Below are 23,078 nucleotides of genomic sequence, written 5' to 3' on the forward strand. Positions count from 1 at the left end.
GGCTTCTCTTATGCTCTTATGTGACACAGAGTGTTGGATTGCATGAGCCACTGGCCTGATCCAACATGGCTTCTCTTATGTTCTTATGTGACACAGAGTGTTGGACTGGATGGGACATTGGCCTGATCCAACAGGGCTTCTCTTATGTTTTATGTGACACAGAGGGTTGGACTGGATGGGCCACTGGCCTGATCCAGCAGGGCTTCTCTTATGTTCTTATGTGACACAGAGTGTTGGACTGGAGGGGCCATTGGCCTGATCTAACAGGGCTTCTCTTATGTTCTTATGTGACACAGAGTGTTGGACTGGAGGGGCCATTGGCCTGATCCAACAGGGCTTCTCTTATGTTCTTATGTGACACAGAGTGTTGGACTGGAGGGGCCATTGGCCTGGTCCAACATGGCTTCTCTTACGTTATGTGACACGGAGTGTTGGACTGGATGGGCCATTGGCCTGATCCAACATGGCTTCTCTTACGTTCTTATGTGACAAAGTGTTGGACTGGAGGGGCCATTGGCCTGATCCAACATGGCTTCTCTTACGTTCTTATGTGACACGGAGTGTTGGACTGGATGGGCCATTGGCCTGATCCAACAAGGCTTCTCTTACGTTATGTGACACAGAGTGTTGGACTGGAGGAGCCATTGGCCTGATCCAACATGGCTTCTCTTACGTTCTTATGTGACACGGAGTGTTGGACTGGAGGGGCCATTGGCCTGATCCAACATGGCTTCTCTTACGTTCTTATGTGACACGGGGTGTTGGACTGGATGGGCCATTGGCCTGATCCAACATGGCTTCTCTTATGTTCTTATGTGACACAGAGTGTTGGACTGGATGGGCCATTGGCCTGATCCAACATGGCTCCTCTTATGTGACACAGAGTGTTGGACTGGAGGGGCCACTGGTCTGATCCAACATGGCTTCTCTTATGTTCTTATGTGACAGTGTTGGACTGGAGGGGCCACTGGCCTGGTCCAACAGGGCTTCTCTTATGTGACACAGAGTGTTGGACTGGAGGGGCCATTGGCCTGATCCAACAAGGCTTCTCTTACGTTCTTATGTGACATGGAGTGTTGGACTGGATGGGCCATTGGCCTGATCCAACATGGCTTCTCTTATGTTCTTATGTGACACAGAGTGTTGGACTGGAGGGGCCACTGGCCTGATCCAACAGAGCTACTCTTATGTCTGGGGCAAGTGATGCTCTGTATTCTTGGTGCTTGGGGGGGGGGGCACAGTGGTGGACCTCCTGTGTTTGTGAGTTTCCTGCATTGTGCAGGGGGTTGGACTAGATGACCCTAGAGGTCCCTTCCAACTCTATGATTCTATGGCACCTGGTTTCTTTGGCCACTGTGTGACACAGAGTGTTGGACTGGAGGGGCCATTGGCCTGATCCAACAGGGCTTCTCTTATGTTCTTATGTGACACAGAGTGTTGGACTGGAGGGGCCATTGGCCTGATCCAACAGGACTTCTCTTATGTTCTTAAGCCCAGACTCACATCCAGAGCCGGAGCCTGCCTCCTGCCTTCTGGGTCCTGATGGTTCGTGCCCCTCCACCCTGGAACTGAAGGCCACCCTGGTGGAGGAAGAGACTGAAGGCCAGTTGAACCGGAACAGGGTTTATTGTCTCCCCACAGCAATCACAGCCTCCCCCCCACCACTGAGGAGGGCTCCGGACAGATCTGGAGGGGAGCCAGAGGCCTCCCCTCTCTCCCCTGGGAGGCAGGCAGGCAGGAGCTGTGTGCTGGGCTGCTGCTCTGCAGGAAACAGATCCCGGGAGGGTCATGCTTCCCCGGCAGCTTTGAGGAGGGGGGAAGGGGGAGCTGGGCTGCAGGGGGAGTCACAGCTTCCCCTCCTTCTTCCTGTAGCGGGTGCGGCGTTTGGTCTTGGCTTCGATGATCTGCTGGGACTGGCGCTTCAGGGCTGCCCGTGTCACCACGTCGGCGTCGTCCTCTCCGCTGTCCTCCTCATCTGTGGAAGGACCCAAAAGGCGGTGAGGTGGGGGAGCTGGGAGGAGGGGGGGCACGGGGACAGGAGCATAGGGGGTGGCAGACTCTCCACACTGGGAGGCTCAGAGCCCCGCCATCATCTTCCCTTTGCATTCTCTCCCCCTCGCCCAACACAGCCTGCATGCGTGAAGCGGCCTCCTTCTGAATCCGGCCTGTCCGCTCAGACTGGCAGCAGCTCTCTTGCCATCGCCAGGGTCTCGGGTGGAGCAGGGTCTTTCCCGTCTCCTCCGGCCTGGGAGATGCCAGGGATTGAACTGCAGGCAAAGTGGAGTCTCTGCTCTGGAGCCCCGCCAGGCCCTCCTCCGGGGGGACACTATGCAGGCGGGGAGCAAGGGACCAGACAGGCCTCGTATTTGGCTCAGCTGCTTTGCAAGGGGGAACAAAGCTCTACCATCAACCACCAACACTTCAGCAAGCCCCATATTTTCAGCCCCACCTTGACAGCCACGAGGGCGAGAAGACGTGCTTTTTTCATAATCTTTCTCTCTCACACACTCACACAGGAGGCACCCCCCCATCCCCCCCATGCCCACGCAGACTTTCTCTCTAAGGGCTCTGTGAAAGCTTCTCCCAGGGGAGCCTTCCATCCCAGTGTGCCAGCGGCTGCCCTGCGCAAAGCCCTCTGCCAGAAAGCCACCCCAGTGGGCGAAGAGCCCAGCTCAGCCGCTTACCATAATACATGTCCGCTTTCTGAGAGGGCAGCTTGACCCGGGTGTTGTGGGAGGGCAGCCTCCTCTCCATTTTCGAGTGGAACTGCAGTGACAGACAAGGCTGGAGGTTAGACTGGGGGCGGGGGGAGGGGCTCTCGTGCCCTGGGTTCAAGCCCCCCAGGACTGGCGACTGGCAATTCTGGAGGGTTTGGGGAGGGGGAGCAACTCTTGCCTTCCATGGGTAAGGTGGAGCTAGTGCAGCCCGCCTGTGGTGGGACTGGGAGAGAGCCCGCAGCAGCAGATGCTGCCTGGTTTCCTGACCCGTAGATTGTTCTGCATGGGCTGATCCTCCACGTGTTGTCATTGGATGGGCTCCCTCCCTTCTCCTGCTCCTACTGGGGGCCCCCCCGACTGCACCCTCGCTCTACTGGCCTTCCCACAGGCTGCCTTCTTCCAAGCCTAGAGAAACTCGGGCAGATCTAATCCCTGAGCTCCCGCACTGGGTGGGCGTCACTTGACTCTCCGACAGGAGCCAGCCAAAGCAGCTGCAGCCCGGGTGGGGAGGGGAGCCTGAGGAGGACTGACCCCCCCCCCCTGAATCTCTGCAGATCTTCAAGCAAAGAGGACCATCAGCATGGTTAGCAGTCGAGGGGCAGCTGAGGGCTTGAAGACCCCTCTAGACATCAGGGCAGGGCACTGCTTGGGCCAAAATGGACCAAGATGGATGCCAGTCTGGCTTGGAGGGGGAGGGGAGTTTTGAAGGTCCAGGTCACAGCAGCTGGCTGGCTATGGTTCCCATCTTCCCCTGCAGAGATGCAATGACTTAGAACAGTGGGCCACCCAGAACTTACTGATTTGGTCAGAAGAATCCCTCCAGCACCCCAGCCTGACTTCCCCTTCACCCACCGCCCTTGACTGACAATTAATTGAAACTGGAATCTATACACCTTCCCATCACCCTTCCTGCCCAGTGCTTGTAGGGCCATCGAACCTCTCCCATCTCTTTGTCTATGTACTATGCCCCAGCAGTGTGAGTGGGTGTGTTCTTGGATTCCCATCATACCCCAACTTGTGTGTGGGTCTTCTCTCACTTCCTGAAATGCTGGCCATTTCCTCTTTCGACTTGCTGCTTCCAGGGACCTCTTCAAGACTGGTAATTATCATCCATCCCTGCAATGCTTTCCCCTTTTCCTCCCTGATTTTCCTAGTTAGCTCTTGTATGTGTTTGTTGTGTGCATACCCTTGTTCTATCCTGTTCTTTTTTTGTTCCAGTAAAAACCTTGCCTGTAAATAACTGCCTGGTTATTTTGAGTGGTCTCATAGGGACCATGCCAGTATACACAAGTGGAGATCCTGGTTACTGGCCTCTCGTGCCATCTCCAAGTGAATTCCCGCAAACTGAGTGGAGGCAGCCTACTTTGGGTAACGGTATAGATTACACTTCCAGGGCCTGTAGTGCTGCCGCTGGGACAGTGTAAAACCCACGCCATACCACATCTGGTCAGACTGGACTCAGGAGTTCCTCAGGAGGAGGCAAAGTTGCTTCATTGGCCGCAGCTGGATCGATACCCACCTCCACCTCTTCGATCCTCCGGAGCAGCTCCCCCTGGTCCCGATCCCCTAGGGACTGCATCACGTGCAGCAGTTTCTCCTCCGTTTGCCCCAGAAGGTCCAGCACGTAGTCACTGGCTTTCTCATCCAGCTGAACGGAAGCAAAGCGGCTGCTTTCCTGGGAAAGGAAGGAGAGACCTGTCTGGCCCAGTGGCAGGGGAGGAGTGGAGCCAGTTGCCCAGACAGAGCTGGGAGACCATCTGCCCCAAACAACAGCCGCAGAAGCCCAGAGGACGACTGCGCAGCCCTTCTTCTCACCACCAGCCTCTCTTGGCTTCCTACGACTGGGAGGGGAGCAGGAATCCGGCCACTGGTTCCTCCCTCCCCTACGGAACCCCATTCAGTTCAAAACCTGGCTGAGGGCGCTGAGTGGAGCAGGGTGGGACCCTCTGTACCCGTCAGCCCCAGGGCGGCATGGGGCGGTGAGGAGGGGCTGCAGCATGCCCGCCACTCACCAGCTTGATGTGCTGGACTTTGGATGCCAGATGCTCCACTCCAGCCTTGGCACTGAGCAGAAGGCGGGTCATCTTGTCCAGCTCCGCCTTGGTGGCATTGCGCCGGGCCTCTTCTTGCTCCAGGTGGCCCTGCAGGTTCTTCAGCAGGTTCTGGGTTCTGGGGTGGGTCAGAGAGGAAAGGGTGAAGCCCCCCAGAAAGACCCACAAGCCCCAGCTCCTGGACCTGCCTCTGAAGGAGATGGGGAGAGCCAGGCAGGTCTCTTGGGTGGGCTGGTAGCCGGCAGGCGCAGCCTCTGCCCCGGGGGAGCCGCCCATCCATTTACCCGACTAGCTGGGCCTCTCCAGAGTACTTGAGGCTCTGGAGCTTGGTCTGCAGGGCATCCTTCTCCTCCTTCAGATGCACCAGGGCCTCTTCGTTCTCGCTCTTCATCTCCTCCAGATGCTGGAAAGTCTCTTCCTGGGCCAAGAAGCGGGCCACCACTTTCTGCCAAGGGATCACAGCGGGGGGGGGTGGGGGTGGGGAGAGAAGTTGTTAGGCCAGCTGGCCTGCCTGCCTCTCACCGCCCTCTGCTTGGCACAGCAGGAGGCTGCAAGTGGTGGACCTCCTGGCCAATGCTCCCTCTGTGCTGTGGAGAATTCTACTCTGTGAGCTCCTGGCATTAATGCCATGAGCTGCTGCATCCATGAGTGTGCTCTGGGGCCTTCCTTCCTGCGCTCAGACAAAAACGTGTGAGCCGGAGGCGAAAAGCGGAGCTGGCTCACGCTCACTCAGCTGAGAGGGAACGCTGCTCCTGCTGTGTTGTGGCCACTGGGACATTCCTGGGCAAGGAGCCCGGAAGAGACACGCCTGGGGAGCACAGAGACCCTCCAAGAAGAAGGGGTGGGACCTCATGGCCACTGTGGCCCCCTGGCAGCAACGCAGATGCTGAGAATGGAGGGGGAGGGGCTTGTGAATCCCCTGCACTGGACTAGATGACCCTGGGGGGTCCCTTTCAACTCCAGGGTTCTACCCAAAGGAGTCTCAGAGGGGCTTCCAGACCTCCTGGGAGGTGGGTGGGGCTGAGAGAGCTCTGGCAGAAACTGCTCCTGAGCAGAAGAGCTCTGAGAGTCGTGACTGACCCAAGGCCACCCCAGCAGGTGCTTGTGCAGGAGCAGGGAATCCTACCCAGTTCTACGGCTACACCAAACGGAAGGGCGGCCGTCTGTGAAGCAGGCCAGCCCCTTCCTCCTGGGAGCCTCCCTTCCCCTCCCCATGGCTCCTATCCTAGGCCCACTCCACCCAGCACCCAGCGGGTGCTCCAGCGTGGCTGGGGGGGGGAAGCAGAGAAGGCCAAAGCCTGCCTCTCACCTGCCCAGGCAAGGGGGGGTCTCATATGCAAAACTGCCCCCCTCCCCCGCTTTGTGCCATAAATCCAGCCTCCCTCAGGACATGCAGGCCTGCTCCAGCTGGGGGCTCCAGCTTGGCCCTGCTCGTGTCTCCTGCCAAGAAGCAGGAGGAGGAGTCTCAGCAGCATTCCCAGAGAGGGCTGGGGGAAGGGAGCCCAGGCACTGCGCAGACAGGAGGAGCGGAACTGGCTCTTCCCTGGGAAGCAGGAGCAGGCAGCCTCCCCTCCCCGCCCAGCCAGGACAGCTTGTGTGACTCCCAAGTGGCTGGCGGGAGCAGCAGGGAGGGCTGCCCCAAGGGCACAGATCCATGGGGAGCTCTTACGACCTGCCTCTTCCCCGCTTGGGGGTCACTTGCTTGCTGCTCTCTCGGGTGCCTCTGCCTGGCTCCTCCTTCCCCAGATCAGAACAAGAAGCACCAGGAGCTTTCATGAGTCATGTGGGCGTCAGAGAGGTGTGCTGGGCCTGTTTTATTTCATTCCAAATGCAGCATTTGTAGGAGAGTCCCCCTCCAGAACTCCCACAGCAATGGGGAGAGATGTTCCTCCTTACCTGCTTGGGGCTGCTGTGGGGCTTCCCTAGAATGACAGAATGTGCCCCCCAGTGCCAGTGACGCAGACCCTGGGCCAATGCAGGGCCCTGATATGCACTGTGCCCAGGGAGCAGCTTGCACCCAGGGGCAGCCTGGGACCCACAAGGGGTCTGCTCACGCTCCCTCAGCCCTTGTGCTCTCCCAGGCTGCGGGCAAAAAGCTCACTTCTGCGTCGGTGACGCCAGTCGCCGAGCGGATCTTGTCAAAGGCCTCCGAGGCGGTGAAGAGGGCTTGCTTGGTTTTCAGGATGGTCCCTTTGGCCAGCTGGGGGTCCTTGAAAAGGTCTTCGGTCCTGAATGGGATGTGGTCCCTCTGCGACTGCTGGAAGAAAGAGGACAAGATGCAGCAGGCAGCCCACCCTCCGGGGCGGAAGGGGAGAGCCAGAAGTTTCCTGCGGCCGTCTTTTTGCCTCCTCCCCTTTACAGCTCTGTCTGTGGCGGGGGCGGGGGGGGGGTCCTGGGAATTTCTTTCTTTCTTTTGATTTGATCTGATTTGTATCCGGCCCTCTCCGCCAAAGCAGGCTGCAGGCGGCTCACAGCATAAACCATCACAGAGTTAAAACAATACATAATATAAAATACATTCTGTAAGATCGTACATTTAAAAAATAAAACAACATATCATTTTGGTGCTCAGATGCAGATATTATCTTGTTTGATTTTACAGTGCAACGGTATTCCATCTATGATACAGACTCCCTCTCAATTAAAGGCCAGCTGGAAGAGGACTGTTTTGCAGGCCCTGCAGAATCGACCAAGATCCCGCAAGGCCCCCATCTGCTCTGGGAGCCGATTCCACCAGTGTGGGGCAGGCGCCTCCACAGCCTGCCCAAGAGCCACTCAGCCATCTCTGTGCTCTCTGGCCAAGCCATTGAGGCAGCACCCAGAATCCTGGGCCCTCGAGGGTTGCCTTGTTTGTGTTTGTGGCTCTGACAACACTCCTGAAGGCACTGCAGGCTCCTTTAGCCAACACATCAAATTTATCCCAGACTTGCAGCAGAAGAACGTAAGAGAAGCCATGTTGGATCAGGCCAGTGGCCCCTTCAGTCCAAAACTCAGTGTCACATAACAACATAAGAGAAGCCCTGTTGGATCAGACCAATGGCCCATCCAGCCCAACACTCTGTCACAGAAGAACGTAAGAGAAGCCATGTTGGATCAGGCCAATGGCCCCTCCAGTCCAACACTCTGTGTCACATAAGAACGTAAGAGAAGCCATGTTGGATCAGGCCAATGGCCCATCCAGTCCAACACTCTGTGTCACATAAGAACATAAGAGAAGCCCTGTTGGATCAGGCCAATGGCCCATCCAGCCCAACACTCTGTGTCACAGAAGAACGTAAGAGAAGCCATGTTGGATAAGGCCAATGGCTCCTCCAGTCCAACACTCTGTGTCACATAAGAGAAGCCATGTTGGATCAGGCCAGTGGCCCCTCCAGTCCAACACTCTGTGTCACATAAGAACATAAGAGAAGCCATGTTGGATCAGGCCAGTGGCCCCTCCAGTACAACACTCTGTGTCACAGAAGAACGTAAGAGAAACCATGTTGGATCAGGCCAATGGCCCCTCCAGTCCAACATTCTGTGTCACAGAAGAACATAAGAGAAGCCATGTTGGATCAGGTCAATGACCCCCCAGTCCAACACTCTGTGTCACATAAGAACATAAGAGAAGCCCTGTTGGATCAGGCCAATGCCTCATCCAGTCCAACACTCTGTGTCACATAAGAACGTAAGAGAAGCCCTGTTGGATCAGGCCAACGGCCCCTCCAGTCCAACACTCTGTGTCACATAAGAACGTAAGAGAAGCCCTGTTGGATCAGGCCAATGGCCCCTCCAGTCCAACACTCTGTGTCACATAAGAACATAAGAGAAGCCCTGTTGGATCAGGCGAATGGCCCCTCCAGTCCAACACTCTGTGTCACATAAGAACATAAGAGAAGCCCTGTTGGATCAGGCCAATGGCCCCTCCAGTCCAACACTCTGTGTCACATAAGAACATAAGAGAAGCCCTGTTAGATCAGGCCAATGGCCCCTCCAGTCCAACACTCTGTGTCACATAAGAACATAAGAGAAGCCCTGCTGGATCAGGCCAGTGGCCCATCCAGTCCAACCCTCTGTGTCACATAAAACATAAGAGAAGCCCTGTTGGATCAGGCCAATGTCCCATCCAGTCCAACACTCTGTGTCACATAAGAACATAAGAGAAGCCCTGTTGGATCAGGCCAATGGCCCCTCCAGTCCAACACTCTGTGTCACATAAGAACATAAGAGAAGCCCTGTTAGATCAGGCCAATGGCCCATCCAGTCCAACACTCTGTGTCACATAAGAACGTAAGAGAAGCCCTGTTGGATCAGGCCAATGGCCCCTCCAGTCCAACACTCTGTGTCACATAAGAACAGAAGAGAAGCCATGTTGGATCAGGCCAATGGCCCCTCCAGTCCAACACTCTGTGTCACAGAAGAACATAAGAGAAGCCCTGTTGGATCAGGCCAATGGCCCCTCCAGTCTAACACTCTGTGTCACACCGAAGGAGGAGAGCAGAAGACCCCCCACCCCCTTTTACCCGTCTTTCCACTCGCTCATTCTGGGCTCTCTTCTCCTCCGTCAGCTTCTTCAGGTCCTTCAGCTTCTTATCCCGCAGCTTCCGCTCTCGGTAGATGCTCTCCTCTTGGCTCAGGAGCTGACCCTGGATTGCAGGGGGAGGGAGGGAGGGAAGAAGGTAACCTGCTTGTTGCCCCTGACGGGAGCCGTCTGGGCGAAGGAGAAGCCTTCTGTGTGGTTGGCCAACGACCAGCCTCTGCTACAACCCCAGACACAGCTTGTCCTCCTCGTTCTGCAGGCTGTGAAGAAATGACCCAGGGGGGGGCATGTTGGTCCTGCTCAGGCCCCTGGAAGACCAGCCAAGCCCTGGAAACAGGAATGACTCAGGGAGTTTCAGAGGGCACCAGCTCAGTCTGCAGCACAGCAGCATGACTTGAATCTCCTTCCTTGGAGGTTTTTCAGCAGAGGTGTGATGGCCTTCTAACAGCAATGAAGATCTTGTGAATTTACGGGGAGGGGTTTGTGGGTTTCCTGCACTGTGCGGGGGGTTGGACTAGATGACCCTGGAGGTCCCTTCCAACTCTGTGACACTATGATTCTATGAATCCAGGAGCCCCTTCAGAGACCAACCAGATTTGGAGAGTCAAAGTTCCCTTCAGCAGATACTCTGGAAATCTTGTTGGTCTCTCAGCTGCTGTTGGATGCCAGTCAAGTCATGTGGACCAGAGGGAGGCTTCCATAGAGGTCGGTTGCCCTGTCAGGCTGTCTGTTGCAGGAGAAAAGATCAAAAGTGCAGGAGCACCTGAAAGACCAGTGACACTTGGGGTGACTCACCAAAGCTCCTCCCTGCCCAAAATTTGGTGAGACTTTAAGGTGCTCGTGGACTCTGACCCTTTTAATAAAGGTGTGGCGAAATCAACATTGGTAATGAGACAGAAAACCTAGGTCTCAATTCAGTCCGGAAGGATGCCTTGTCTTGAGTTTTGTTATGAGGTGCAGTTCAGCAGCCTCTCTTTTTAATCTCCCCTTGAACTCCCTGTGTTGAGAGAACTGCTGCTTGCAGGTCAGCAACTGAATGTCCTGGAAGGAGAAAATGTTTCCCCACTGCTTTTTGGCTTGTGATTTCTTTTGTCACGGCATTGCCCCTCCACACACACACCAAAGTGTTCACAGTCCTCCTGCCCTCCTTTTCCACGGCAGCACGAGGTCATCTCACAGTGGGGACCCTGATAACATTTTTTCAACATGCCTCCCACACCCTGACTTTACTCTGCAACTCTGCAGGGCTCAGCACCCACCACGCACTGGGGCCCTCTTTGGTGCTCCCCCTCCCCCTGCCCTTGCAGCGCCCCCCAACGATGCTGGGCCAAGGCGGCTTCTTCCCACACAATCCTGGCTCCCTACCCTGGCTGCATCTCGAGCGTGCTGCGCATCACTGTTGACGCTCTCCAGGTCCCGGAGTTCGAGAGACAGGCGGGAGATCTCTGATTCCAGGGTGTCCAGTTTGTTCTGGAAATGCAGGCTTTCCTCCTGGAAAAGGGACAAAGTTCCTTCGAGAGTGTGGGGGAACAACCAGCCAGGGCACCCCTCCACGCCAGGCCCTCGCAGTGGGCTCAAGAGAAATCCGGGGGGGGGGGGGCGCAGCTCTCTCAGCAGCCCCCTGCATGGTGCTTTCAGTCTGTGGCTCTCAGGACCAGCACCTGCCCCACAACAAACCATTTTGCTCTCTGGGGAGGGAGGGGGGGGTCGCTGTCTTGGTCTGAAGCACTCAAGACCTAATAAAGCTGAATTATGGGTAAAAGCTTTTGTGGGCATCCACACGGAAACCTAGACCCAGAATTTAACTTTGTTAGTCTGAAAGGTGCCACTGGAAAGAGTCAGATGTTGCTCCCTTTGGGTTATTGCAAAATGGGTGCCAAAGCATCCCTTTCACAGAAAGAGGGGACATCTAGACGGGGGACAACCCGCCCATAGCCATCTTTGGATAGATTGTTCACCTGCATGTGTGTCTTGAGCTTCTGGTACATGCCGGTGATGCGTTCTGCCTCCTCTGTCTTGAACCGGGCCTTTTCAAGGCGGTTCTCCAGCTTCCGCAGAGTCTGGGGCGGGGGGGGGAGGGAGGGGAGAACAAACAGTATTTGGGGGAGGCCCAAGAACCCCCCTCAGCCCCCTCCAAAACAAAGATTCTCCTGCTTCGAGGCAATGGATTGCTGCAGAAAGGGCTCCCCAATTGCAGTGGGGGGTATGCGTGTGTCTCATTTTCCCTTCCTTTTTGGGGGTTGGGGGTATTTTTGTAGTTTTATGTGCATATATTTTTAATTATTATTTTATTTATTCGGCTTATATCCCGCCTTCCCCGCCAGAGCAGGCTCAGGGCAGCCTACAATTCATGAAGACACATTAGAAAGCAGCATCAATATAAACCCAGAGTATAAAATAGAATAAAACATAAACAATACTGGGTGTTTCGTGTGTGAGAGAGTCTTTAGCAGAAAGACATGGCGACCTCTGGAGGATATTCAGAGAGGTAGCTGAATAAATCCTGCCCAACCTCCCGACTGGGTATTCCAAGGACAGTCTCCCATCCTATTCCTCGCCCGAATCAACCCTGCTGAGCTTCCGAGATCTGATGAGATCGGGCTTCCCTGGGCTGTCCAGGACAGGAGGCAACGCTCCCTCTAAGCAGCGGAGTCTGGTGAGCTGCAGGCATTCGAGTTGTGAGCGGGTGATTTGGCTGCAGCATCCATTAGTTTGCTCCGGGGCCCTTCTTCCTAAGGCAAAAAATGTGTGAGACAGAGGCAAAAAGGCTGTGAGCTAGCTCACACTAACTCAGCCTAGAGGGCTATTTTTTCTCCCCTTAGCAGGGAATTTTTTTGTTCCTTTCTCCTTTTGAGCGGCCAGAGCTGGACTGACTACCGTGCCTTGGACTCTTCAGTTCAGCAGGAGTTTCCCCAATGATTTGGGGAACGGCGAGGACATTTTGAGAAACAAGAGCGTATGGGCTGCCCCTGGTGGCACAAGGATGAGGATGTGGCTCTGGCAGGGTGCCAGGTGGGAGGGGAAGGCAGGAGGCTGGCAGAAGGGGGCGCTGGCAGACTGCAGCCTTTGGGGTCCCACAAGCCTGGCATTGCCTCAGGAATCCCTCCTTCCTGCCTTGGGTTTTAACTACTGCTTTTTTCCTGTGCTTTTACCCACATAGTGTTAATTTCGATTCCAATTAACCGTTAGTAGCCTTTGGTGGGGCAGAAAGGGGGCGGATAAATAATTCCTAAGCAGAGTCTTAAGGTGTTGACTTCGGTGGGCTTGGGAAGCGGCAGCTCTGCCCACCAACGAACGAAGGAGGCAGGACTCCCCTCCTCTCCTTTTTTGATGGAGCGACCCTTTGGGGGATGTTGTGGGCAGAGACCATCTGGGTCTGAGGCCAACCTGGTGTGCTTGTGAGCAATCGGGATGAGAGCACCGCTAGGCAGGATCTGAGTTGACCCAAAAGCCACGCCCGGCAAGTGCAGCTTCACCGTCCAGGGATGTGAGTTGGGCCCTGGGCTGCACACAGAGAAAATCCATCACATCTGAAGAGGACACATTTCCTGGCATTGCCCACATACAGAACTATTGTGCTGGGGCACTGCAGTACTACACAATCTGATCTCAGCCTAAGAACCTCTGCGTTTCTCTGCCTTCCCCCCCCCCTCACTTCTGCACTCAGAGAAAGAACACCCTGAGCCATTTCTTGGGTGCCACAACTTGGAGCAGAGCCAGAAAGGTGCTAAAATCCAGACGGATCACTCCTTGCCCTCCTCTGCCTGGGTGTAGGTGAGGAAAAGCTCCTTTCCCCGGACTCTATGGTAGAGCGAGAGACAGGCCTCGGGCCTGGAGAGGAGGGTGAGCTGCTCTCAGAAGCCTCTCTGGTCCAAGTAGCCAGCAAGTTCTGACTGCTAAATGCACACACCGAATAGGTAGTGGGGAAATCTACTAAAAAGGGGAAGAACACAGAATACACAGGAAATGGAAGGGGAAAACAAGACAGGAGCTGACTCAACTGTTACAAGCTGCAGGAGGCATGAAAGACGGATCAGATTTCTCTCCCCACCGGGCATCCGGGCTCAGCAAAAATGAGAGAGAGGTTTGCACCTCCAGGCAGGTCCCTTCTTCAGGGATCGGGGAATTCTGGTTTTGGACCAACAGGAAAGTCGAGCACCAGGTTAAAAGTCCCACCAAAGAAGGATTTAACCTAAAAACTTTCACTTCATGGTCTTAGGGGGTCTAAAATGGTACTGACCACAGATTTTTTTGTAGCAGGAATTCCTTTGCATATTAGGTTACACCCCCTCCCCTGATGTAGCCAATCCTCATGGCGCTTACAGTAGGCCCAGTATTAAGAGCCCTGTAAACTCTGGAAGGATTGGTTACATCAGGGGGTGTGGCCTAATATGCAAAGGAGTTCCTGCTTCAAAAAAAGCCCTCATACTGACAGTGAACTGGGTCTAGAAGAAGAGAGTCGATTGGTGCCAGATTGGGGAAAGACAGTTTGACACCCCCCTCAACCCCCCCCCCACAAACACTACAAATAACAGACTGGTGGGGGGGGGGGGAATGTAAATGTCTCTTTGGGACAGGGAATGTCCTCAGCTGAACTGAATGTGATACTAGTGTTACTTTTGACTGCATTCTGCTTATGATTTCAATAATCACTTTGAATGTGTGACAGATATTGATCAATGGTTCATCATTTGACATTAGAATGTTATCAACCAGGAATACCTGGTCCTTTTATGCCCGTGGCCACCTTTGGAATTCTGATTCAGGGTGATGGGGGCCATCGCAAAATGGCTGCCGCAGGAGGTGGAGCCAACCACAAAATGGCAGGGAGGGAGGGAGGGTATCTATAACTCTAATAGTAAGTCTTCAACATTTCAGATAGAAGTTTGTTTAACGCGATGCCTTTTTAAATGGGATATATTGCATCAAAATGTTTTCTTGCTTACATGCAAATCTTCAGCCACACAAAAAAAGAGTCTTGTGCGATGGAGGCAGCTCCTTACAAACCTGCAGAGCCCATCCAATCTCCAGCAATCAATCAGAAACCCTGCTGAGCAAAAGCCATCTCTGGCCCTGCCCATTTTTTTAAAAAAGACCTGGTGGGCCCCAAGCAGGGTGTCTGCAGATGCCCTCGGGCCCCCTGGAGCCAGAATTAAGGCCTCCCCCTCATGAAAACACAGAAAACGATAGAAATGACCATTCTCTGTCCACCCGTGAGACACCCCATGAGCAACAAGCTGGATTCCTCCAGATAAAAAAAGTCAAGGGCTGTATCTTGATGGGAGTGGTGGCCATGGAGTGTTAAAAGGAAAGAAATCTCCTAGGATAAGTTGAGGCTCTGGGAGGTGGCACTATCGTGAACTCAGGAAGCATGGGCTGGGAATTTCTGGCTTAGAACCTGTGACTGATCATAGAGAATATGCGTTTTTACTAATTGGATTTAGATGGCTGTCAGAGGACTAAGGGCTAGCTGCACAGGGGTGTCAAACATGCAGTTTGGGGGCCAAATCTGGCCCCTGAGCAACTGGCTGCCATCTGCTTCCTTCTCCCTCTCTCTTGCTTCCTTCTGCATCACAGCAACTGGCTGCCATCTGCTTCCTTCTCCCTCTCTCTTGCTTCCTTCTGCATCACAGCAACTGGCTGTCCTCTGCTTCCTTCTCCCTCTCTCTTGCTTCCTTCTGCATCACAGCAACTGGCTGTCATCTGCTTCCTTCTCCCTCTCTCTTGCTTCCTTCTGCATCACAGCTTGCTTTTCAAGGCTTGCTCAACTGCACATTGGCTGAGGCTTCCCCGCCCCCCGGGTCCCCTGGAGAAGGAAGGAAAGAGCCAGAGCTTCCTCTGCCCCATTCCCTGGATCCCTTGGGAGAAACACAAATAAAGCATCTAAAACCAATGAGTACTAAGGTTTTAAGCATGTTTTAATTTTTTTTAAATATATATTTGTGTTTGTCTGTGTTCTTTATAAAAATTTATGTTTCTACTCCCTAATCTTAAATAAGTACACCCATGGCCCGGCCCAACAAGATCTCATTTATATTAGATCCGGTGCTCATAACAGATGAGTTCGACATCCCTGGGCTAGCATGTGGATAATGCTTCATCAGACAAAGCAGTGCTGGGAACCAGTGAGGCCTCTCCCATCACCTGCCCCCCCCTCCTTTCACCTGCAGAGGCCAGCGATGGCACGCCTGGGGGACTTTCTGCATGCTGTTTTGGGAGAAAGGGACAAAAAAGAGGCTCTACCACTGAGCCATCCGGTCTCCTCCTGATATTTTAAAGAGTACAGAATTGTGGAAGATTAGCTTTCCATTCAAGGTTAGCAGATTCTGCAGCTACTCTTGCAATGCTGTATGTTTCATATTTCAGAAATTAAAAATAAGCAAGTGAACCCACAGGTCATCACAAACCATTTCCCAGCCCTTACAGGATCATTGTCAGCATATCAGATAAAGAGGGAACCCAACAAACAAACAAACTAAAGGATCTTCTCATTCACTTAACACAACACACCTCAAAGAACAACGAAGAAACTGAATGTCATCTTATGTGCACAACTACCCAGCTGCCTGTCTGACCACTGATGAAGATTTTCCCCTCTATAACTTCTTGCTTGCTTTTTGCATCAAAATGCAACATCCAGAGGGAATTCTTCCAGCACCCTGAGGAGACTTCTTGGGAAAAGTTGCCTAGGAGCTTACAAGACTGTTGGAGTTCATTCTGATGCTTCTTTCTCCCAAAAGAGCAGCTACTTTTGAGAAAACAATCACTTAGCAAAACAGCCACACAAGGGAGATGTGCACAGTTCATCATATCACACACACACACACACACATTGCTGCCTGTGTGATAAGAACAGGCTCTTTAGGAGACTGGGGAGGGGGGAGTGTCAGCCCCAGCCCCCTCTCACCTTGGCGGCCTCAATGTTTCCTTCTTCCAGTTCTTGCAGATCCTGGACTTCCTGCGTTTTTGTGCTATACTGGAGCTGGAGCTCCTCCAGGCGACGCTTCCTCACCTCCACCTGGTGCTTCAGGCTATTCAGCTGATTGATCTTCTCGCACAGCCGGTGGTTGATGATCTGAATGGCTCCCTTGGGGGAAGAGGGGAACGGAGGCTGGAGCGGAGCAGCCTGACTGGGGGTCTCACAGGCAGTCCTCACTCGCTCGTAACCATCTCTCAGAGGCCAGAGCTGCCTCCCACCCCCCCCCATTTCTTGTGTCCTGATTGTTGGTAGATTTTGGCAGCTTTTTCAAAACAACAAAAACACCTGCAAATCTTTCTCTTTGTGGCCATCATCAGGCTATTGTCTATGTTCTTGGTTTTATAAGACCGACACTTAATTAAATGCAAAACTTTAGAGGGAAGAGGAAGACCTGCTCACCAGAGGAAAAGGGGCTGAGTGTTCATTTGTGCCCACCCCCCAGCCAAACCCTGCAGGGCCCTGAGTTGGTCCAGGCCCAAGGAGAAGGCCTGTCTCTGCGGCTGGGAAAGCAACTGCTCCAAACAGACCAAGACGGCAGTGAGACTGTGGCACTGCCATGACCACGCCCAGGTCCCAAACAGCCAAGGGAGGCAATGAGGAAACCCGCCAGCCACGTTGCTCCCTGGATGAAGGGTGAGAAAGATCCCCAGGCCTCCACCCCGTGTGCCCAAGAACTGCTCCTTGTACCACACCGAGTGCCTTGTGCTCCTGATCGTTCACTGATCCACCGGGCAGGGTGTTGTTCAATTCATTTCCACTAAACTTCAAAGTCTGGACCCCCTACAGCTTTGCCCACTGGGGCAAAATAAGGCCCAGGCTTACAATTAGCATTCCAGTCATGAGTACTGATCTTTCTTTTAAACAATCCTCAGGCCCCTGGCATTGGGGGTGGGACAGAACGGCAGGAGGCTGGACTAGATGGACCCTCCCTGGCCTAAACCAGTAGGGCTCTTCTTACAGTCTTCTTATGAAACTTGTTCTCAGGCAGCAAAGACAAAAAGCGAAAAGCTCACAGGACTCACGTTTACAATTAGCTCTCTGCTCATGAGAGCTGCTCTCTCTTTTAAGCAACCAAGACCACTCCTGGGGTTCAAACAATCTAAGTGAGGTCCCCTCTTAGTCTCTCTCTCTTCCTGCTGTGCAGGGCTAGCCTCTACTTGGATACTTGCGATTGTCTTGACCTTTCTCGGTATTCCCAACAATAAAACTCCCCGTTGTGTTCCATATGATAATATGAAAGGAGATCCTTGGAAGTTCACCTACCTCTCCGCTTTTGTTTTTCACAGAGCCTTGTTCAGTCGCGTGCTCTTGGAAGGCAGCCTTGATGACCCTCTCCTCTCCCTTGAAATATTAAACCATTTTGAAATAAACAAATCTGGTTTGTCAAAAGTGGGTGACAAATGACTGCTATAGCCTCTCCCATCCCCTTTTGGGATTTTTTTTTTAAAAAAATGCCTTTATCTATTATGCAGCACTTTCCCGTGGACCACGATGCTCACAGGAGTTCAGTCCTTTCTTTTGCTCCCTAGAGGCAGAAGGTGACAGCCATTCCCGAGAGACACCCAGGAGTTCCAGCAGGTAAGCCACAGCCAGCAGGCACAGTGGTGGAGCCCCAGTGAGGGAAGGGGGCCACAAAGCCAGGGGCAGGTACTGGGCCACAGACGAGACAGCAAGAGAGGCTCAAGAAGAGAGGATGAGTCTCTGTACTGGTAGCCGGTAATAACAAAGAACTACCATGATTCCCATCCGTGCTGCACAAGCTCACACCTAGGTAAGAACCCCAGAAGAGTCGCACAGGCCCAAGACCAACAGGGGTCCGGACTGAGGCTGCCAAAAGTCCTGCCGTGGGGTCTTTTGTGCCTGTTCATCCCAGCCCTGAGCTTTGGTGGGAAGCTTACCGCCAGGAGATCTGCCAGCTTCTGATGCAGCTTCTTATTCTCCTGCCTCAGGCGCAAGATGGACTCCCTGTTCTTCTTGATGTTCCATTGGGAGTTCTCGTAGAAGGCCTTCCGGTCACCTTCTGCAGCCACCACAAAGGAAAGGGCTCTGCTGACAACTCACTTATTGCTAACATTAAAAGCTAAGCGAGAAGAAATGGGTTAAATAAAATGACACAGTATTCCAAAACATTCCCTTTGGTCTATGCCTTCACTGGCGGGAGCTCATCCTTCCGGTGAAAATTAAACAAGCTGCCCAAGTCAATCATAGACCTGTCGTTATATCAGCTCCAGAGGGCATCAGTGTTTTCTCTATGTCAGGGGTTGCCAACAGTAGCTCTCCAGATGTTTTTTTGCCTGCAACTCCCATCAGCCCCAGCCAGCATGGCCAATGGATGGGACTGATGGAAGTTGTAGGCGAAAAACATCTGGAGAGCTACTGTTGGCCACCCCTGCTCTAAACTGAGTTAGTGTGAGCTAGTTCACAGTTTTTTAGCCTCTGGCTCACACTTTTTTTTAATAATCAACACCAAAATATACAATTTTTCTTTGTATACCAAACATTGGCAAATGTAAGAGTAAAGTACAGAATACATTTCCAAAATCTCAAACAAAATGAATATTATCAATTCTGGTGACCATATAAATAGTGCTAGGTGCCCACATTAAAAAAAACCTCACACACACAAAACAAAACAAGAGACAAACAAACACAACTGAAAAAGAAAAAGAAAGGGGGGAAGGGGGTTAGGGAGAGAGGGGAATAGGAATGAAAGGACAGAGGAAATCAGTGCAATGCTAGTAGAGAAAGACAGTCCGTAGATGATATCAAACCACATTGAACTGGAGAGCCCAAATTCCATGAAAAGAAAGGTTCCCACTTGTGGAGAAAAAAAAAATGGGCTTGAGGGGTGTCAGAAACAAGTTTATTGTCAGTTATTTTGTCTAGCAAGAAATATTCCCATAACTTTAACAGCCACATTTTAATCAAAGGTGAATCAGGTGTCTTCCATTTAATTGCAATAGAATGCTTAGCTGCTGAAGACATCATCGAGAGCAACTCCTTTTGAAGCTTTGTTAGCTGTACATCTTCCCATAGAGTCAGTAGAAGAACTTGTGGCAAGCAGGGCACTTTAATACCCACAATCTGCTGAATGTGCTGCAGAACTGTTTGCCAGAAAGTTTTTATAACCGGACAAGTCCACCAGTTATGCAACTAGGTTCCTGCCTGGCCACAACCCCTCCAGCTTGTAGAGGAAATAGCAGATGACATGGGAGCTAGACGAGTTGGTGTGAAACATCACCTGGCCAAAAACTTAAATTCCTACAAATTAATATTTTAGTGATTTAGTTTTCAAGGCTGTACAACAAAATGGCAAAGATGAATTAGAATGTACAGCTTAGCAATCATTCCTTTAAAAGGAACTTCATCTGAGTAAAGAAAACGTTCAAATGTAGTAAGTTTGGCTCTTAAAGGGGGGAGGGGATTATGTTGTGTCAAAAAATCTTGAAGTTGAAGGTATTCAAACCATGATAAACAAGTAGAATGTGCTAAGTGCAGGTCAGCTCTAGGTTTTAAATGACCCTGACATAATACATCTATAAATAACGTCAAATTAGAAGCTCCCCAAAGTAGAAAAGCATGGGGAGAGCTACCTGGCATGAAAGCGGGCAAGTGTGTGAACTCCATAAGAGGCGATGTAGGAGGATAAAGATAGGCTTGATTTCTAATCTAGACTCGAAACTCAGCCTTCAAGAAAGGATTAGTAGACATTCTAAACGGTCACTTCCTAGCCTGCCAAATAGATTCACGAAAGGTATAAGGAGAAAGCCATTGCTCCTCTATTAATTTCCATTCTGTCCTAAAAGAGTACCAATACTGTCTTACCATATTAGTAAGGATGATTGAGTCATATCTGATATCTGGGACTGCTAAATACAATCTGATATCTGGGACTGCTAAACCTCCTCTAGTATGTGGCTGTTTAATAGTAGAAAAACGTATATGTGGCTTCTTATTCTGCCAAATGAAAGCATTAATTTTGGTTTGCCTTGCGTGCAGAAGAGATAAGGGTAAATCAACAGGAAGGGCATGAAAATAGAATAAAATTTTTGGCAGCAAAATCATTTTGGTAAGATGAACTCTCTCTAGAAGAGTCAAGAATTTAGAACTCCAATGCGAAAAGTGATTGGTAAGGATCTTAGATATTTCCATATGATTACATGTTATTAGGTTCGTAAGACATGTTGGGACATTAATTCCTAAATACTGCCATTTATTTGGCACCCAGCAAAAGCAATGATGCTGTTTAATAAAAGATGTGGTCCTGGTTCACACATTTTTGTGTTCGCTCAGGAAGGACGACTCCAGAGCACACTCACTGATGCCAGAAGGATTTCTGCTCACAAGGGAAGGCAGCCTTCTTGGTCTGTAGTAGAAGAGCTGGATTTGAGTCCAGCAGCACCTTCGAAAGCAGCAAGCGTTGCAGGGCTCCAGCCTTCCCAGAGTCACCAGCTGCATTCCACGAAGGCATCTGAGCGAGGCAGCTCTGCCTCTGGGAAGCGCATTCCCCCAGAGTCTTGCTGGTCTCTCTCTCCTGTGCTCCGGGACTGGAATCCGGCTCTTCTGGAATTGCTGCCCAGGCCCCACAGTTTGCAGCGTGCCATAAAATGTGATCCTAAATAAATAAAGCGTCAAGCGGGCAGGAAAAGGGCTAAGCCGGGGGTGACCAAGGGTAGCTCTCCAGATGTTTTTTGCTTGCAACTCCCCTGCCCCAGCCAGCATGGCCAATGGTTGAAGGCAAAAAACATCTGGAGAGCTACCCTTGGCCACCCCTGGGCTAGAAGAGTCTATAAAACTCTAGGCAAGGCTTTGGCCTAGTCCAGGGGCAGCCAAGGGTAGCTCTCCAGATGTTTTTTGCCTGCAACTCCCCTCAGCCCCAGCCAGCATGGCCAATGGTTGAAGGCAAAAAACATCTGGAGAGCTACCCTTGGCCACCCCTGGGCTAGAAGAGTCTATAAAACTCTAGGCAAGGCTTTGGCCTAGTCCAGGGGCAGCCAAGGGTAGCTCTCCAGATGTTTTTTGCCTGCAACTCCCCTGCCCCAGCCAGCATGGCCAATGGTTGAAGGCAAAAAACATCTGGAGAGCTACCCTTGGCCACCCCTGGGCTAGAAGAGTCTATAAAACTCTAGGCAAGGCTTTGGCCTAGTCCAGGGGCAGCCAAGGGTAGCTCTCCAGATGTTTTTTGCCTGCAACTCCCCTGCCCCAGCCAGCATGGCCAATGGTTGAAGGCAAAAACATCTGGAGAGCTACCCTTGGCCACCCCTGGGCTAGAAGAGTCTATAAAACTCTAGGCAAGGCTTTGGCCTAGTCCAGGGGCAGCCAAGGGTAGCTCTCCAGATGTTTTTTGCCTGCAACTCCCCTGTCCCAGCCAGCATGGCCAATGGTTGAAGGCAAAAAACATCTGGAGAGCTACCCTTGGCCACCCCTGGGCTAGAAGAGTCTATAAAACTCTAGGCAAGGCTTTGGCCTAGTCCAGGGGCAGCCAAGGGTAGCTCTCCAGATGTTTTTTGCCTGCAACTCCCCTCAGCCCCAGCCAGCATGGCCAATGGTTAAAGGCAAAAACATCTGGAGAGCTACCCTTGGCCACCCCTGGGCTAGAAGAGTCTATAAAACTCTAGGCAAGGCTTTGGCCTAGTCCAGGGGCAGCCAAGGGTAGCTCTCCAGATGTTTTTTGCCTGCAACTCCCCTCAGCCCCAGCCAGCATGGCCAATGGTTGAAGGCAAAAAACATCTGGAGAGCTACCCTTGGCCACCCCTGGGCTAGAAGAGTCTATAAAACTCTAGGCAAGGCTTTGGCCTAGTCCAGGGGCAGCCAAGGGTAGCTCTCCAGATGTTTTTTGCCTGCAACTCCCCTGCCCCAGCCAGCATGGCCAATGGTTGAAGGCAAAAACATCTGGAGAGCTACCCTTGGCCACCCCTGGGCTAGAAGAGTCTATAAAACTCTAGGCAAGGCTTTGGCCTAGTCCAGGGGCAGCCAAGGGTAGCTCTCCAGATGTTTTTTGCCTGCAACTCCCCTGTCCCAGCCAGCATGGCCAATGGTTGAAGGCAAAAAACATCTGGAGAGCTACCCTTGGCCACCCCTGGGCTAGAAGAGTCTATAAAACTCTAGGCAAGGCTTTGGCCTAGTCCAGGGGCAGCCAAGGGTAGCTCTCCAGATGTTTTTTGCCTGCAACTCCCCTCAGCCCCAGCCAGCATGGCCAATGGTTAAAGGCAAAAACATCTGGAGAGCTACCCTTGGCCACCCCTGGGCTAGAAGAGTCTATAAAACTCTAGGCAAGGCTTTGGCCTAGTCCAGGGGCAGCCAAGGGTAGCTCTCCAGATGTTTTTTGCCTGCAACTCCCCTCAGCCCCAGCCAGCATGGCCAATGGTTGAAGGCAAAAACATCTGGAGAGCTACCCTTGGCTGCCCCTGGGCTAACAATGCATGCTGCCAACTCCAGCTCGGGACATTCCTGGAGAAGGGGATCTGTAATTCCGGGAGATCTCCCGGCCGCGGGGGGAGGTTGGCCACCGTACCCAGGAGCTGGATCTTGTTCTGGAGCTCGGCGATCTGCTCGTGCACGAGGGGCTTGAGGCCCGCGGGGGGCTGCGTGGCGGGCATGGCTCAGCCGGCGGAACTCCCGGCCCGGAGACTCCCTTGGCCGCACGCCGTCTCCATGGCGACCGGCTCCGACGCGACGCGCCCATTGGCTGGGAGTCTGGGCCGCGCGGGGCACGCTGGGAGCGGAGCCCTGGGGGAAGGAGCCCGGCCAGGCGCGGGCGCGGCGCATGCGTGTTGCGTCCCAGGGGCTGAGGCGACGCGACGCCCCTCCCC

The 23,078-nt window shown here is 52.7% G+C and overlaps 1 protein-coding gene across 1 annotated transcript; it reads right to left on the reverse strand.

Moving 5' to 3' along the window:
* Window positions 1-1,607: 1,607 nt before the first annotated feature.
* Window positions 1,608-22,932, reverse strand: ODAD3 (outer dynein arm docking complex subunit 3). The gene is made up of 13 exons (XM_060252447.1): window positions 22,781-22,932; window positions 18,165-18,286; window positions 17,530-17,607; window positions 16,195-16,374; window positions 11,246-11,347; window positions 10,653-10,778; window positions 9,271-9,393; window positions 6,870-7,025; window positions 5,053-5,213; window positions 4,730-4,886; window positions 4,237-4,392; window positions 2,685-2,766; window positions 1,608-1,975 (listed from the first exon to the last, which is right to left on the reverse strand). The coding sequence occupies exons 1-13, from the start codon at window positions 22,863-22,865 to the stop codon at window positions 1,845-1,847; spliced, it is 1,659 nt and encodes a 552-aa protein (XP_060108430.1). The 5' UTR covers window positions 22,866-22,932; the 3' UTR covers window positions 1,608-1,844.
* Between the last annotated feature and the right edge of the window lie 146 nt (window positions 22,933-23,078).

The sequence above is a fragment of the Heteronotia binoei genome, chromosome 13 (genome assembly GCF_032191835.1).
Source record: "Heteronotia binoei isolate CCM8104 ecotype False Entrance Well chromosome 13, APGP_CSIRO_Hbin_v1, whole genome shotgun sequence".
Classification (NCBI taxonomy): domain Eukaryota; kingdom Metazoa; phylum Chordata; class Lepidosauria; order Squamata; family Gekkonidae; genus Heteronotia; species Heteronotia binoei.